Source organism: Morchella sextelata (genome assembly GCF_020137385.1).
Source record: "Morchella sextelata strain SCLS chromosome Unknown scls_8, whole genome shotgun sequence".
In the NCBI taxonomy this organism is placed as follows: Eukaryota; Fungi; Ascomycota; class Pezizomycetes; order Pezizales; family Morchellaceae; genus Morchella; species Morchella sextelata.
The window spans coordinates 1,774,547-1,788,458 of NW_025408623.1; the positions used below are offsets into that span (position 1 = coordinate 1,774,547).

The following is a 13,912-nucleotide window of genomic DNA, read 5'->3' on the forward strand; positions in this document are numbered from 1 at the left end:
CCAAATACTACAAGCAGAAGAAAGAGCCAGCCAGACCCGACAGTATCAGCACAAAAAGGCTGAATTACCCCAACAGAAGTCTCCTCAGCAGAAGTTCCCCCAGCACCAAGTGCCACAAGAGACAACTCCACACCAACATCTTCCTCTCTAGCCAGCCACTCCGGTCCATAGCTGCCAACCCCCTCCCACCCCTGTAGGTACAAGCGCGCGAGTGACACCCCATGAACCCACCAAACCACCGTACCTACAGCCAGTCCACGCCTCATTATGACAATTACCAAGAACATCCTACGCCCCCAGCGAATGATACCCAACTCCAATTTATCGCTACATGAATTGCCTGTTACCAACTAACCAATTCACATCTTAGCAACCGCCCACCCACCACAACGCAATGACCTGCTTACATAAGCCACTAATGAGCGAGTGATATTCTGTGAGTATACATTGGTCGGCTAACTGCGGTACTACGACAGTATTATATCACCGCCGCTATAATATTACTGGGATTATACTATTATTCAGGGAAGACGAGAGCGGTAATTGGTGTGTGGTGCGTGGATGGGTATCTATGCTGTCTGGACGGCGCCGAGGAGCCGGTAGTGCCCTATGACCGGGGGTGGAAAAAGAGCTGCTTGTGGATATCGATATATAGATTGTGTAGTTTAACAATTATTAGTGATTGGATTCTTTGTTGCACGGATGATGGGTGTTTATAGACTACACGGTATTGTACTCTAACTAGCACTAATCCCATTACCCCAATTTCAGACATTACATTGATCTTGAGTAACAAAGAAACTAACAAGAAGAGAAAGAAACATCTACCACCCCACTAGCCCTCCAGAGGAGCACCACTACTGATAATCCCTCCCCTCAACGCCAGGTACCCTATACCTCGACTGACAGCACCTCCCGCCCCGCTTCGCCCTCCCCAACATCAACAACCCAACGGGTACCGCCACCTCCTTCCCAACACTCTCCTTCGCACACACCACCAGCCCGCCACAGATCTTAAACTGCACCGTCTTGACCAATACCTCCCCCTCCCTCTCACGCGCATCCCGGATCTGCACCGTCGGGTCAAACACACAGCGACTCTCAAACAGCCCCAAATCCCCCATCAAGTGCATCTCAGGCAGACGGAACTGCTTCCCCGTCTCAAACAGCCCGTGGGAGACAATGCTGCTGTTGCGCGTATAGATGGTGTACCAGCCGAACTCGACATTGTACTCGACCCGTGTCCACTCTGGTGCGCCAGCGCCAGTGCTGGTGACATTGAAGTTGTAGAGGCCCTTGGCGTCGTAGCCCGCCGCGACAGGGTCCGGGCTCATCACCATGCTGAAGTTTGTCCCCGCGAGACGGTCCTCGAATGTTACTTCGTTGGCCTGGCGCACGCCGGGGGTGTCGAGATGGACCCAGAGGTCCATTCCATTGCAGGCGTTCTTGTAGGTGCTCTTCCAGCTCCATTCGGGGGTGACAAACGGGGCCACAAACATGACGCTTGATGAGAAGAGCGTAAGTACCACGATACCAACGAGGTAGAGGATAAAGACGAGTGTGGACCTTCTAGTTGGTGAGCGAGTACCAGGGAGCTCGTTGTCGTCAAAGGCGATGATGAGCGGGAGGAGCAGGATCTTGATGCAGGCGTAGAGGTGGCTGAAGCCGGACAGGGCGCTGAAGATGAGGATGCCGGCGAACTCGCCGCGCATGTCGGTGCGTGTGTTTGTGGAGCGGGCGGGGCTCCATGCGGGGTAGATGGTGGTCTTTGTGTAGAAGTGCTGCCAGACGGCGATGCCGATGTAGTTGGGGAGCTGGAAGAGGAGGAAGAGGGGGAGGTGAATGTACCAGGGGATATCGTTGGCCATGTTTGTGGGTGTGGATGTGGATGTGAAGTTGGATATGAATGTTGAAATATGGGGGCTATAGAATGCAGAGAGATGGCGATGTGTAGATAGATGGTTTGATGCTTTGTTCGGGACAAAGAGGATGCGGTGGATGGTTTCGAGATGGAAAGCAGGAATAGAGGTTGAGGGGAAAGCGTTCGTATGATATCCTAGAGCACTAATAGCTGAAATATTCAATGGAGACGTGTGCAACTCCGTGCAATTGAAGGATGCAAACGACGCGTACCTACAAAGAACCATCTGTCCCTCACAATTCAATGACCTCCCCATTCTATGGCAGCGGGTACATGCAGTAGTACTGCATCCCTGTAGTACTTGCATTCCTTCATTCAATGTTCCAGATACTGTCGAGAACTGAGAAATAGACTCGTTATCAGCTAACAGAAGGTTCTTGTTGTGCGTACAAATCCACCCGTTGCAGTGTTTGCCTGGCGATTTATTTTATCGAACTCCAATGTATCGTGGAAATAGGCAACATACGAAGCAACAGGCTACATGTACAGCCTTTGGGAAACATCGTTACGAAGCCGTTTCCCGCTAGAATTCCGGTCAGGAGTAAAACGAAAGTCGAACATAATAAAAATCCGGCAAGTACTATATCTTTCACGGACTATCACTCGTGGATGTCAATCCGTGGTGGTTGAGAGATTATCTTCTCAGGATCTGCTATTCGCCTTATCCCATAGTCCGTCAGTGAAATAGAAAAAATAGCAAATTTTGTGTGGCTTTACTGACAGATCTTGTTATCTCTCTTATCAAATAATAGATCTCCCATACAAATTTAATTCCTATTATCGCCTGGTGGGCCGAAACATGCTCAGAATCCGGTGCTCTGCAGCTTTGGTAAAGTTGGGCCAAAGGTTACTGTTTGTGGGAGTTTCTTGTTCAAATCTCAAATGTATCATTACCCTATATGGCAAGCAAGCACTGGGTTTGTACAATATGCAGATCACCAGATTCTGAGTATGTTTCGGCCCACCACGGCGGCTTGAGAGCCCGACTTCGAGCCCTTGTAGAGTAAGAGTACGAGGGTAAGAGTACGAGCGCGAGAGTAAGAGTACGAGAGCAAAACACGAGCCATAACTCAATTAGAAACTTTGAACTACATATACATAAGTACTGCTAAGCTTCTAAGCGCAGCGTAGCTCTAGTACATGCATGTAGGGTGAACTTTACTGTAGAGTAGTGCCCCGAAGTTTACTTCACGGTTAAGCAGGCACTGGACACCATGCACCAGGCATTGCTTATGAAAAGTCAAGACAGCAGAATTATTTGTTTGATACAGGGAAATATATATACGCTTTGTTAGGTCATATTCTTCATGTGAAGTTGTCTAGAGAGCTCCCGAATTGGGAACGGATAACTGCTTGACGGTTTGGAGCGAAATTGACAGGAGTTCAGTAGGTTTTGTTGAGGTCCTACGTGATTTACGGGCGACACAAGCTCAGGCTCTGATAGCAGAAAACATAAGCTCGAATTGTCTATGATAAGGTGATGATGATGATTAGGAAAACAGAAGAGACGAGAATAGACTACAAGAACTAGCTAGATCTGACACGGTTGCTTCTTGTGACCTGGCCTGACCCGAGGTCCTCTCGTAGTTCCTTCGCTGTTCCACAACCGCCTCGCCTGCGCCACAACGGTCAAGCTTGAGCTGCTCTTCACGATGATGACTCAAGGATAACTAAGCAAACGCTGAGCGACTATACCCAGGGCAATCATTTAAGGGCAGCTGCGTCTAGGCCAAAGGTGGGCTCGCAATCGAGAAGTTTGACAGAAATCATCCACCTAGCTCCGTTGCCATGAAATTAAGGGCCCGTTCGGTTGTAACGTAATATCATGATATTCGACCTTTTATCACGATATTGAAAATTTTCGCTATATTATCTTGTGGTAGTGTTCTAGCAACCATTTTCGTTGCCATTTCACAACTGCTAAAAGCCCTAATATCACGATTTACAACATTTGGGTCAGACGCAAATTTTTGAACTGCTGTGCACTGGAGATGGGAGAGTGAACATATGTAACGCTAGAGCTATTACTAAGCCCGCCAAGCATTAGGTGCGGCTAGTATCGCGGCAGCGCCTATCTGGCCTGGCGCGTACTAGGCCACCTATGCTTGGCGAGGTTCATAAAACAGGATGTACGATAGTAATCAAAACAACATCTTGAGCATCATACAAGAACTGTGCTAAAACGCACAGCATGAACTGCAATAACGATACACCTATTACAGCCATTATACCCAACGTAAAAAGTAGCCATCACCCTAACCTCTAGGTTTACCGAACATAACACAATATTCTCAAAATCACGATATTTTAATTGACAGATTCGGTTGCAATCTTGCCATGTTGCAACTGCGATTTCCAAGCACCACGCACACCGAACGGGCCCTAAGTATTGTCTCCCGCGATAGCAACCATCAACCTCACCCTTTCCTTATGCCCAACCACAACCGCAACCAACGGGTAAAGCCAGAGGAGATTACATTTGGACATAAAAATGACTCTGACTTTAATGCACTTGATTTCAGCTAGCTATTGGTTGTAGTTTTGTAGGGCCTCAAACTGGAGCGGCGAAGCCGCAAAGTTGCAAGGCGAGAAAGGAGGGTTCGAAAGCCGCGCAGTAAGTATTATTTTACTAGAGTCGACTTAGGCTCGTCCCCAACCACTCTATAGTATTTCCATGCTTCTACTTAAATGGAGAGTGTCGAGGTTTTTTCCCGACACTTTGTCCGAAAAATAATGTTCCAAACATACCCTACTGGTGAGCAGCTTGCTGCTAAGTAGGGGATGGGTACGAGACTAGAGTCGACTGTATGCTTCAGGGCGTTTCTAAGTGTAGCGCAGCTCCAGTGCCCTGAAGTTTACTTCAAGGTTAAGCAGGCACTGGACACCAGGTATCGCTTAGTCATCATTGTGCTTTGAGCACTCTAAGCCAAAGAGAAAGAGAGGGCGGAAGTAGGTACGTGATGTGCATGTAGCGTAGTTATCCGTGTTTGATATCGCAGTTAACCAACAGTAGATTTCCCTGAGTCTGGGGTGAAGCTACAAGTGTGAGAAAGTAGGGTTCGAAAGCCGCGCAGCAGCTCGAGTGCAAGCTTCTGATTGGACAGGACGTCTTCCTACCCAGGTACATGTATGTGCTATACGCTTGTTAGCTATACCTACTAGCAGCAAGCAGCTCACCAGTAGGGTATGTTGTTTGGAACATTATTTTTCCGACAAATGTCGGGAAAAAACCTCGACACTCTCCATTTCTGAATTGTGATGTAGGAGTATACACTCCCAATGATATTCCTTTACCCCCCAAATAAGATACATGTAGTTTATCTGTCTCACTCTCCAATTGAAAGAACATAGGTGTTGTGACACCGCAATTAAACGCCTCAGAAACGCTCTCCACCAGGGCTCTTTAGGAACGGAAAAATGCTCAACGGTGGCATATATCTTTTCTAGCAAGGTATGCTTGATCATCTATACGCAGCTAGCACTCTGAGTACAAGTCTGGGTAGTCTGCGCGGAGATCGAGCTGTAGAGTTTTGAGAACTGTGTGATTGATCTAGCAGCCAAAATCTGGATCCGGAGGTAAAGAATGTAGTGGGGAAGACGGCACAGTTTATGGCTTGTGGTGAGTTACTGGTCTGTCGTTATAATACCGCCGCCCCAGCCCCGGTGGGTTGATATATGTATGTATATATGGATGGTGTAGTACTTGCTAAGGGCGCCGGTGGGTGATTCCATGAGGAGGGAGGTGTTGCGGGGGGGATAACATAATGTCCTTGGGTCTCGTTAAAGGGCGAGATCACGGTTAGTTGATGGTGGCCTGGCTACATACATGTAAGTAGCTAGGTATTAATCGACATGCAAGATCTAGTTAAGATCGAGTTCTTATATCTATATACCTTCACTGCCCGCTTATGTCATTACCGGCCTACCCCTGCTTAGTTAAGCCTGTCAATTGCGCTGGGAACCTTTATTAATATTATAAACCTTAGATGTTAATTGCTTGTTTATTATATATATTTTGACTCAACCCAGGACCGAACCGTCGGCCGGATCCTTGAATGGGGAGTAGTTTTAATTCGTGGGGAGTAAAGCCTTTCGGGTCGGTTCGCTCGAGTTTTTGATGATGAATGCATGGTGTATGTTAGTATTATAGAGATGCTAGTGCTATGTGAAATCCGTTTCAAGTTCCCTTTTATTCCTCTAAATTAGCCTCTAGCGTAGAGTCATTCGATCGTCTTAGCATCTCATCGCCAGTATAGTCGGCGAAAAGCGATGGAAAACAAACGCATCTGGCGCTCACATCATTCCTCATCTTGGCGCCGGCATATCATTACCAGTGCAGCGGGTGAAAGCAGTAGAAAAGAGGGCCGTCATCTGATTGGCATATCATCGGCATGGCCTGTTGGATCAATATATATCTGCTACGCCTAGCGCCTTACTTGAAGCACTGCTGACACCAGCGCAATTGCAATATCTGGTTGTCGACCCCAATAATAATGTTAGTTTTCGCTCTCGTTCTTTCTCTTAAGTGTTCTTTGCACCCAGCTTATAGCGCTCTTGTTTTTTTATAAATACATGTAATATAAAAGAGAAAATATATTTTATTATCTTCTTGTTCATGTTCTTCATGTACGTTCTCCATCGAAAATTGAAAGGAACCCCACCAAGGCTTTTGTATAATTATATTTGAACCTTTTAGACTATTCAAATAAATCTTGTATGTAATTGGACCCCCGCCGGCCCGACAATACAAAACAAGATAATAATTGAGCACGTTTCGTCTTTTCTCGTGGATTATAGATAGTGGTCTCGGAACTGACAATACTTGAGCCATGTATTGTGCAAAGTCTTGAGACTTAGGGTTAGGGTCATCTAGTTGAGCTTTCGTATCAGTTTACCTAATTACACATGCACATGTACATGTACAATGGTATTTTTTTGCACGAGGGTTTTTGGGGAAAGCCATCAGAACTAAATTTTAATGCTGATATAGAGATCATGGGCGATCACTCGACGCAAGTTTCGAAAGTCTCGAGACTAGACTTTTTCTGTTTTGTCTTGTTTTGTCTTCTCTCTTTCTGACTATGTTTTGTCTTATCTCGTATCCCGAGACAAAGTCTCGAGACTTTTTTTCTTATGCCCATAACTACCCGAGTTAATGAGGGTGTCTGGTATACGGTTAGGGTTCCCAGAATTACCACCCAGTCAATCTGCACTTGCAAGGTCTCTAGGTTCTTTTAGTTTTCTATTGACCTAAAATTCCCGTCCAGATACGTAGTAATCGAGACTGTATGATCACCAAGGATGAACTTGATAGAATTTGTTACATGTTCCATGCATGCCAACCCCCCAAATCCGTAATTAAAGTGTTTAGCTAATAATGAGAGTTATTAGAGAGTACCCAAATTACCAACTGCAATTTTCGATAATTGACACTTTGAAATTGACAAGGGTAAGGGCAAAATTGACTGTTTCCCTAGTGTTCCCCATGAGACGAGCCTGCTCGAGATTTTTATCAATTCTGCTCGAGCCTGTCTCGAGCCCGCCAAGAATTGGTAATCATGGGGAATACTATGCTAAATTTATATTAGTTTTAGCCAAGCAGAACCTTTTTGTCATAACTACTTCAACCATTCCTAACCGTGGGCTCTCAACTGATGATAATACCTAATTCTGAACCATAGATCGTTTCTGGCCTTCAAATCCTTGCCAAACAATGGCCTCGCATCGACTTCTAATGCCTCTAGCTGTAGGATCTCTCGAAAGCATATGCTATCACTCAGAAAGGCTCGAACAGGCTCGAATCTTGTGAGCCTGGGCTCATAAAATGAGACGAGACGAGCCTATGCCCTGGGCTCGTCTCGAACCGGCTCACTGCCTATTTTGTATATAATTTGGATTTGGATTTTTTCAGGAAAGATTCTTGTGGCTAAAGTGTCTTTCCTGTAGATCCAGATAAATTCATTTTTGTATCTCATCTTGAATAAATCGTCACAACCTTTGCAAGTCCCATATATTTCCACTCAATGGCCCGGGCCCTATCTTTCGTTTGGTGGGCTGGACCGGCCCAAGTCACCCTCTGGTATATATAGTACAAGTGGAGTGCGGCCCGAATTCGCTAAAGCATAAGAGAGCGAAATAATACTTAGCTGTGAAATATGTTTACGAGGTCAATTGTTAATGATATCTATATAGATCTATAGATATATATCATATCAACGAACAGCTAGTGGAAACTACCAACTTGAAATTAGTTGAGAAAGAAAAACTGAAGTTAAGAATTTGTGAGATCTAGATACCTTTCGAGGTAGATATAATTAATTATCAAAGTGAAAAGTTTGATTACTGGTCTTAATTCTGACTTATTCCGAATTCTGATCAAGGGTGGTTCTTTGTCCAGTACTATAACAGTAGTCCTGGTAAAATGAAATTAGCCAATGATATAAATCTCCCTGACCACAATGAGAAATATTATATATACTTTTCGGAAGAATTAGGGGAGCATAGTTTTTAGCCTATGTATTTCTGGTTGCGCTTTTGATTTGCAATTGGCGGCCATGCATTACATGTAATCATGATCATGCGTGAGCTAGTGTTCAGGCGACTCTGGGGTAATTAAACGGATGGTGATTTCAGATTTGGCGGCTTGTCAAAGTCGGAGTTACCTAGGGCTCGGTATTTCATTATTTTTCAAGGCTGGCTTGTAGATTTTGTCCGTAAAAAAAAATGAAAGCACTGATGTCAGTATAATTAAGAAAGGAATGGCAGCATAAAAACGCATCAATTCAGTTATCATTGCAATTGCAAGAACACATATCTATATATATGAAAGTAAAGTTCGCACAAAGCTCGCCTGAAGAAAAAACAAACGAAAATATTCCCTTTATTTAAACGTCAGCAGATAGACTTATAGAGTAGGCGTGTATTTGTTGACCAAGGTCTAGGGTTGGGCGGGACAAGATGAAAATCAAATCTGCATATTGTAAATAAGAAAAGAAAGGGAATGACTCACTAGCTTTTCAGTACCAAAAATTGCGCCAACTCCTAGCTAACACCATGGTAATAGAAAACACTACCGGCTGGCAGTACTACCTTTTACCTCTCTTTCCAGGCTTTCCTACATCTCTCAGTTTCCTGTGCGCAGATCCTGCCTGCCCAAATCTCATATACTTCTTCTGGATATCCTCCCCATGAACACCCCTTCTATGCTGCAGCATGTTGTCCTTCCTCTTGAATCCCCTAGTGCCAACCCTTGCACACCCCGCTACCGCACAGTCGATCAAAGCTTGCGGTCCTTGGTTTTCCTGTATGTGGACAGAGTTGAAATGACAATTAAACTCATTTCGTGTTGGAAAGGTGGAAGAACACTCGCGGTCGTTATACCGGCAAGCAATAAGCAATTCGTCCCCGTTCCGGAAGCAGGACTGAAGGCTCCTAGAAGCGAAGTTACCACTGTTAGCATGACCATGGAGCTGAGAGTAAGCTCGAGGGGAGGTCTACACATAATTTCCATCGCCGTGATTGCAACAAAGAAAGTTTTCGGGTTGGCTAGCATTGGGATGTGGTGTTTCTGCTTGCACATCGTCGATCAGAAGCTCTCCTGGGAAGAGATTCTAGGGGATGTGTATATGGGAGAAATTGACGGGAATGAATCGGGAGAATTAGCTGGTGCGTATTGGCTGCCTGAACTACTTAGTTGATCATAGTATGACTCGCAGTTTGGCGCTCTCGAGACTCTTGCAAGCTGCTGGGTTTTGTAGTGGGAGATAGAATTTTCAGGGCCAGTCTCTGGGTTCGCGAACTGCTGCTCGTAATTTGGCACATCTGGGACCGGCGAAAAGACTTCGTATGGTGCAGATGGATAACGGGGACCAGAGTTTTCAAGACCAGGTTCTGTGTCCGGCACGAACTGTGGAAGGATAATCGTCTGCGGGAGAAAATATGGCAATTGATAAAGCCCAGCTGGATCGAAATATGTGCTGTTCGGACTTGACGGCCATTCATGCTGTGTCGCCAATAAATTGGGGAGATCATCGGTATTAGGATCACGACTAGAATAATTACAGTTGCTTTGTTGCCAGCTCACACCGTAACTAATTTCCTGTGCGTATTGAACATACTGATTGTCTCCTATTTGAACTGTCTGGGTCAATGGTTATGGAGCGGTAAATGTGTCAAAAGTAATTTTACCAACGGTAGTAAATTATTTACCACCGGTGGTATAAGCACTGAATTTCAGTCATTGTATCTGCACGCTATCCTACATTAGTACATTTCCACCGGTATAAACACTGAGTTTCGGTCTTTATGCTGCGCTATACTAAATAAGTAAATGTTCAATCATTAATGCCAAAACTTATGAAAATTTCCCACCAGTGGTGAAATACCGCCACCGATGGTGAGATTCCCCATCGGTGGGCAATTTTCATATATATTGGCATTATATGGCCCCTTTTGGCCAAAAGGTCTATACTTTTATCATAAAAATTAGCATTATAGGGTATAAATACTGGTATTATTTTCACCACCGGTGGTAAAATTACTTTTGACACATTTACCGCCCCATAGATGGTGTCTTATTCCATTCTGGATTCGCGCTCACTCACCAAAAAGCGCAGAGGCCATATGATTTATTGTGATATATCACTTTGTTATCTCAAGCCGATATGATTTTTCGGTTGGAGAATTACATACGTGTATAAGTAGATATGCACCTTTTGCTGCGGCTACTCGCAGTGCTGTTGATTGCGAACTGCTGCTTAATGTGCGCAGTCTTTGGTGCCTTTTTTCCTACGCGCACAGTCTAAGTATCGAGCTCAGTGTCGAGGGATCAAGCCTGAGTGTGCCGGATGATTGGGGCCCGGCTAATTTTAGAATAAGAGATATCAAGTATAAAGGCCTCTCCCGCTTTAACGGAGGTGCATAATTCAAGAACTTGACTCCTAGGCATCTACATTAGTAGCTATATACCTTCCTCTACCCAGAATACGCCGACTGGAAGTGGGAGACAAATACTGGAGATTGGAGACAAATGTTTTAACCGGCCGCCTTGAAAAAGGTTTCCATCAACAATGTACCAATCACTACTCATTCCCGTTGGAGTGTGGGATGCAGTGGGGTGGGGGTGTAGGGTGGGGGCGCGTGTGAGTACTTTGGAATTTATTTCAAAAAAATATATTTAACCTGAGATGCGAGGGTAAATAGCTAGTTACTAATCGCTATATCAACCTTACAGAATTCGCCACTTCGCCGAAATGCTGATGTTAGCTGGAGGGTGTAAGCAACGTTCCCTCTTTTAACGCCCGCCGATCGAATCATATTTACAGGGGCTAACGGTCTTCCTCTCCCAGGAATCAACGGAAACCCCCAGGACCACTAGTCCTTTGATCCCCAAAGCCTCTACTTACGACGTGTGGAAGTTAGGTTATCTTGTTCACTACAGCCAAAACACTAATGGACACTTCGATCTAAGGCTGATCAATAGCCTTCAACGTACCAATTGTTAAGGATATAATCCCTGGCCGGAGATAGTCAATTCGTCGAGTTTTTTGCGGTATTGATAATGGTTGCGCAGGATATCCAACATTAAATTCACTCATATATATCATATCAAACGATAGAAGGTACTCGAAGAATGACTCCCATTGTGTCATAGAGGTAGCCTTACTCAAAAGTCTTGACTGAAGATCACAAGCTTACTTGAGGCGAGCAGAGGTAACCCAGATAGAGGTAAGTTTTCCTTATGTATATTTTGTCCTCCTTACTCCACCACCTGTACTATCATGTAAATATCAGCTGTCTATCTTATGGCGCAAACATATCCCCTTGGAATTCAATGTAGGCTCGGTTTCTAGTCTTCAACTATCGTGGTTTTGTGAGAGCAGCGAATTTAGGAGATTAGCTCAATTATTAGCATATACATATCTAATTAAGGTTAAGTTTTCGTTGCCCCACTACACCAGATTTTAAGCGGATCTCGCCACTATACGATTGAGACGTGTTACCTTCGACTTCGAAAGTCAATTCTGATAGATGCTGGGCGTGTATAGATGAGATGTGTAGAATATCTCTTTGGAGGGATTCACGGCAACACGCTGTTTCTATGCTAGTAGGTGTATGCTCGGTGGAAACCGATAATATAATAGGGATGAACACAAGACAATAATGGAACGCCACCGAAAATGAAGGCTTAGATCAGCACTCAGGACTGAGGAATACCGCTTTACCTACGTACGTATAACCTGTACGTATGTGTGTGGGAAAGTTCTGGGACCAACATATATATCACCGAAAGGTTCCTGTACCAATTGACGCTTTAAAAATCGAGCTGCAAATAAGTCTTGGCAACCATGCGTTTTTATTAATAGACATCTAAAATATAGATATATGAATTAACATATTTACCTATATGTAGTAGGCAGACGTCGGGTTACACACCACATGCACCAGACCCAACAACCGCGGCGGGTGCAGTACCCGTGTATGTGCATGTTTACATGTTTTGGCGTACCATGGGTTGGAGGTGCGTAGTCAGAGTTTCCTTTTTCTCTTTCTTTTTTTTTTCTCTTTTGTTCGGCTCTGAACAGGTGCAGGATGATCTCCCCGCATGGATATTGAGGACTGAGTGCATCTGGTTAATTGAGATGTTGCCAGGAAACACGAACTGTCACAGAAGTTATTTCTCAATGCCCATGGCTTCTAGAGACTCCTCTGGAGCTTGAGGATAAATCTTAATATTATAAATAAACTCCGCCTTTGCTTGGGTCGAAAATTTAAGGATAAAACCCGATACCTTGGTTCCTATCAAAATTTCGATATTTATATTAACACAGACAGAGCACATTTCTTATTAGCCCTGTACCCTAGAGAAAATCAGTAGCCAACTCGAAAGATATAGGTCGCAACGGAGAATCATCCAAACGCTTTCCAAAACTCGGGATTCTGGGTTGCCTCGAGATTTATAGCGCCAGTTCTATATGGCCTTGCCTTGTCCACTTCTTAGTCTCGCCTTGTCATCCTCGAAGTCTTGACAACTAATCTTGGGTGATTCGCCCGCACACCAAACCCCACCGTGCACCCCCATCCTGAGTGACTCCGGGTACATTGTATTAAGACGGCGATTTTTTTATTATTTCCTTGATACCCCGTTACGATCCAAAAGCACCGAAGGGGGCGGGCGTCATAGTGTGGTTGGGGTACTAGGATGTCTTAAGCTTGGTATCGAAACACCAACCGACCATTATGTAAGGTGCCCAACCCCGTCCTTAAAGCAGTTATTGTCTAAGCATCAATTTCTGGATTTTGGAGGCCAAGTCTTGGTGGCTATCCATCTATCTCTACTAGTTCAGGCGGGAATATGACTTCTTGTTATCCCATGAAGAACAAATGCAACCTCAGTTTCCGAGGTTTTCAAGTTTTTCGAGGTTCTACCTCGTTCGCACCAAGCGTTCTAAGGGATGAAACTATTTATATTACCTATCTACCATATAATCAGCATCTCTATATTGGAATGTTCTAAGGTTCTAGTACACAGGCTCGTACCGACCTTCCTAGGTCCTCAATTCATGATATATCACTCGGACGATAATGAGGACCTAGCCATGATAAACATTCTGGGAAAGAGGTCCAGAAGGACATTAAAGACAATGCAGAGAATCTCCTTGTAATCCCCAGGCTCCCAATCTCTCAGAGGATTGTTTGTATACGGATTTAACGCCTCAAGAACCTGTTTAGTGGCTTTGATTGAGGAGCGCCCTCGGGACCTCTATCAACATAACTGTCAGCTGGGTCGGGAAATAGAAGGGCCGCTGTGACCTACTTCTGTACACATGTAGAAAGGCTTGTCGAGATAGGCAAGTCCGCCAAGAAACTCAGAAATATTGATGGTTAGAAGGTCCATCAATTAAACTGGTGGTTGTAGTGGTTGAAAAATATTATGTATTCTTGACGAGATTTTGAAAATTTTTGATGAAATTCATAGCAGAGTGAAAAGAT

The 13,912-nt window shown here is 44.6% G+C and overlaps 2 protein-coding genes across 2 annotated transcripts; one reads left to right on the forward strand and one right to left on the reverse strand.

Annotated features, from left to right (window-relative positions):
- Nucleotides 1-857: 857 nt before the first annotated feature.
- H6S33_012662 (uncharacterized protein) lies at nt 858-1,868 on the reverse strand (the record flags this gene model as incomplete). Its single annotated transcript, XM_044844038.1, has 2 exons — nt 858-1,503; nt 1,567-1,868. The coding sequence occupies 2 exons, from the start codon at nt 1,866-1,868 to the stop codon at nt 858-860; spliced, it is 948 nt and encodes a 315-aa protein (XP_044695311.1).
- Nucleotides 1,869-9,108: 7,240 nt separating this feature from the next.
- H6S33_012663 (uncharacterized protein) lies at nt 9,109-9,618 on the forward strand (the record flags this gene model as incomplete). The annotated part of the gene is made up of 1 exon (XM_044844039.1): nt 9,109-9,618. The coding sequence occupies one exon, from the start codon at nt 9,109-9,111 to the stop codon at nt 9,616-9,618; it is 510 nt and encodes a 169-aa protein (XP_044695312.1).
- Between the last annotated feature and the right edge of the window lie 4,294 nt (nt 9,619-13,912).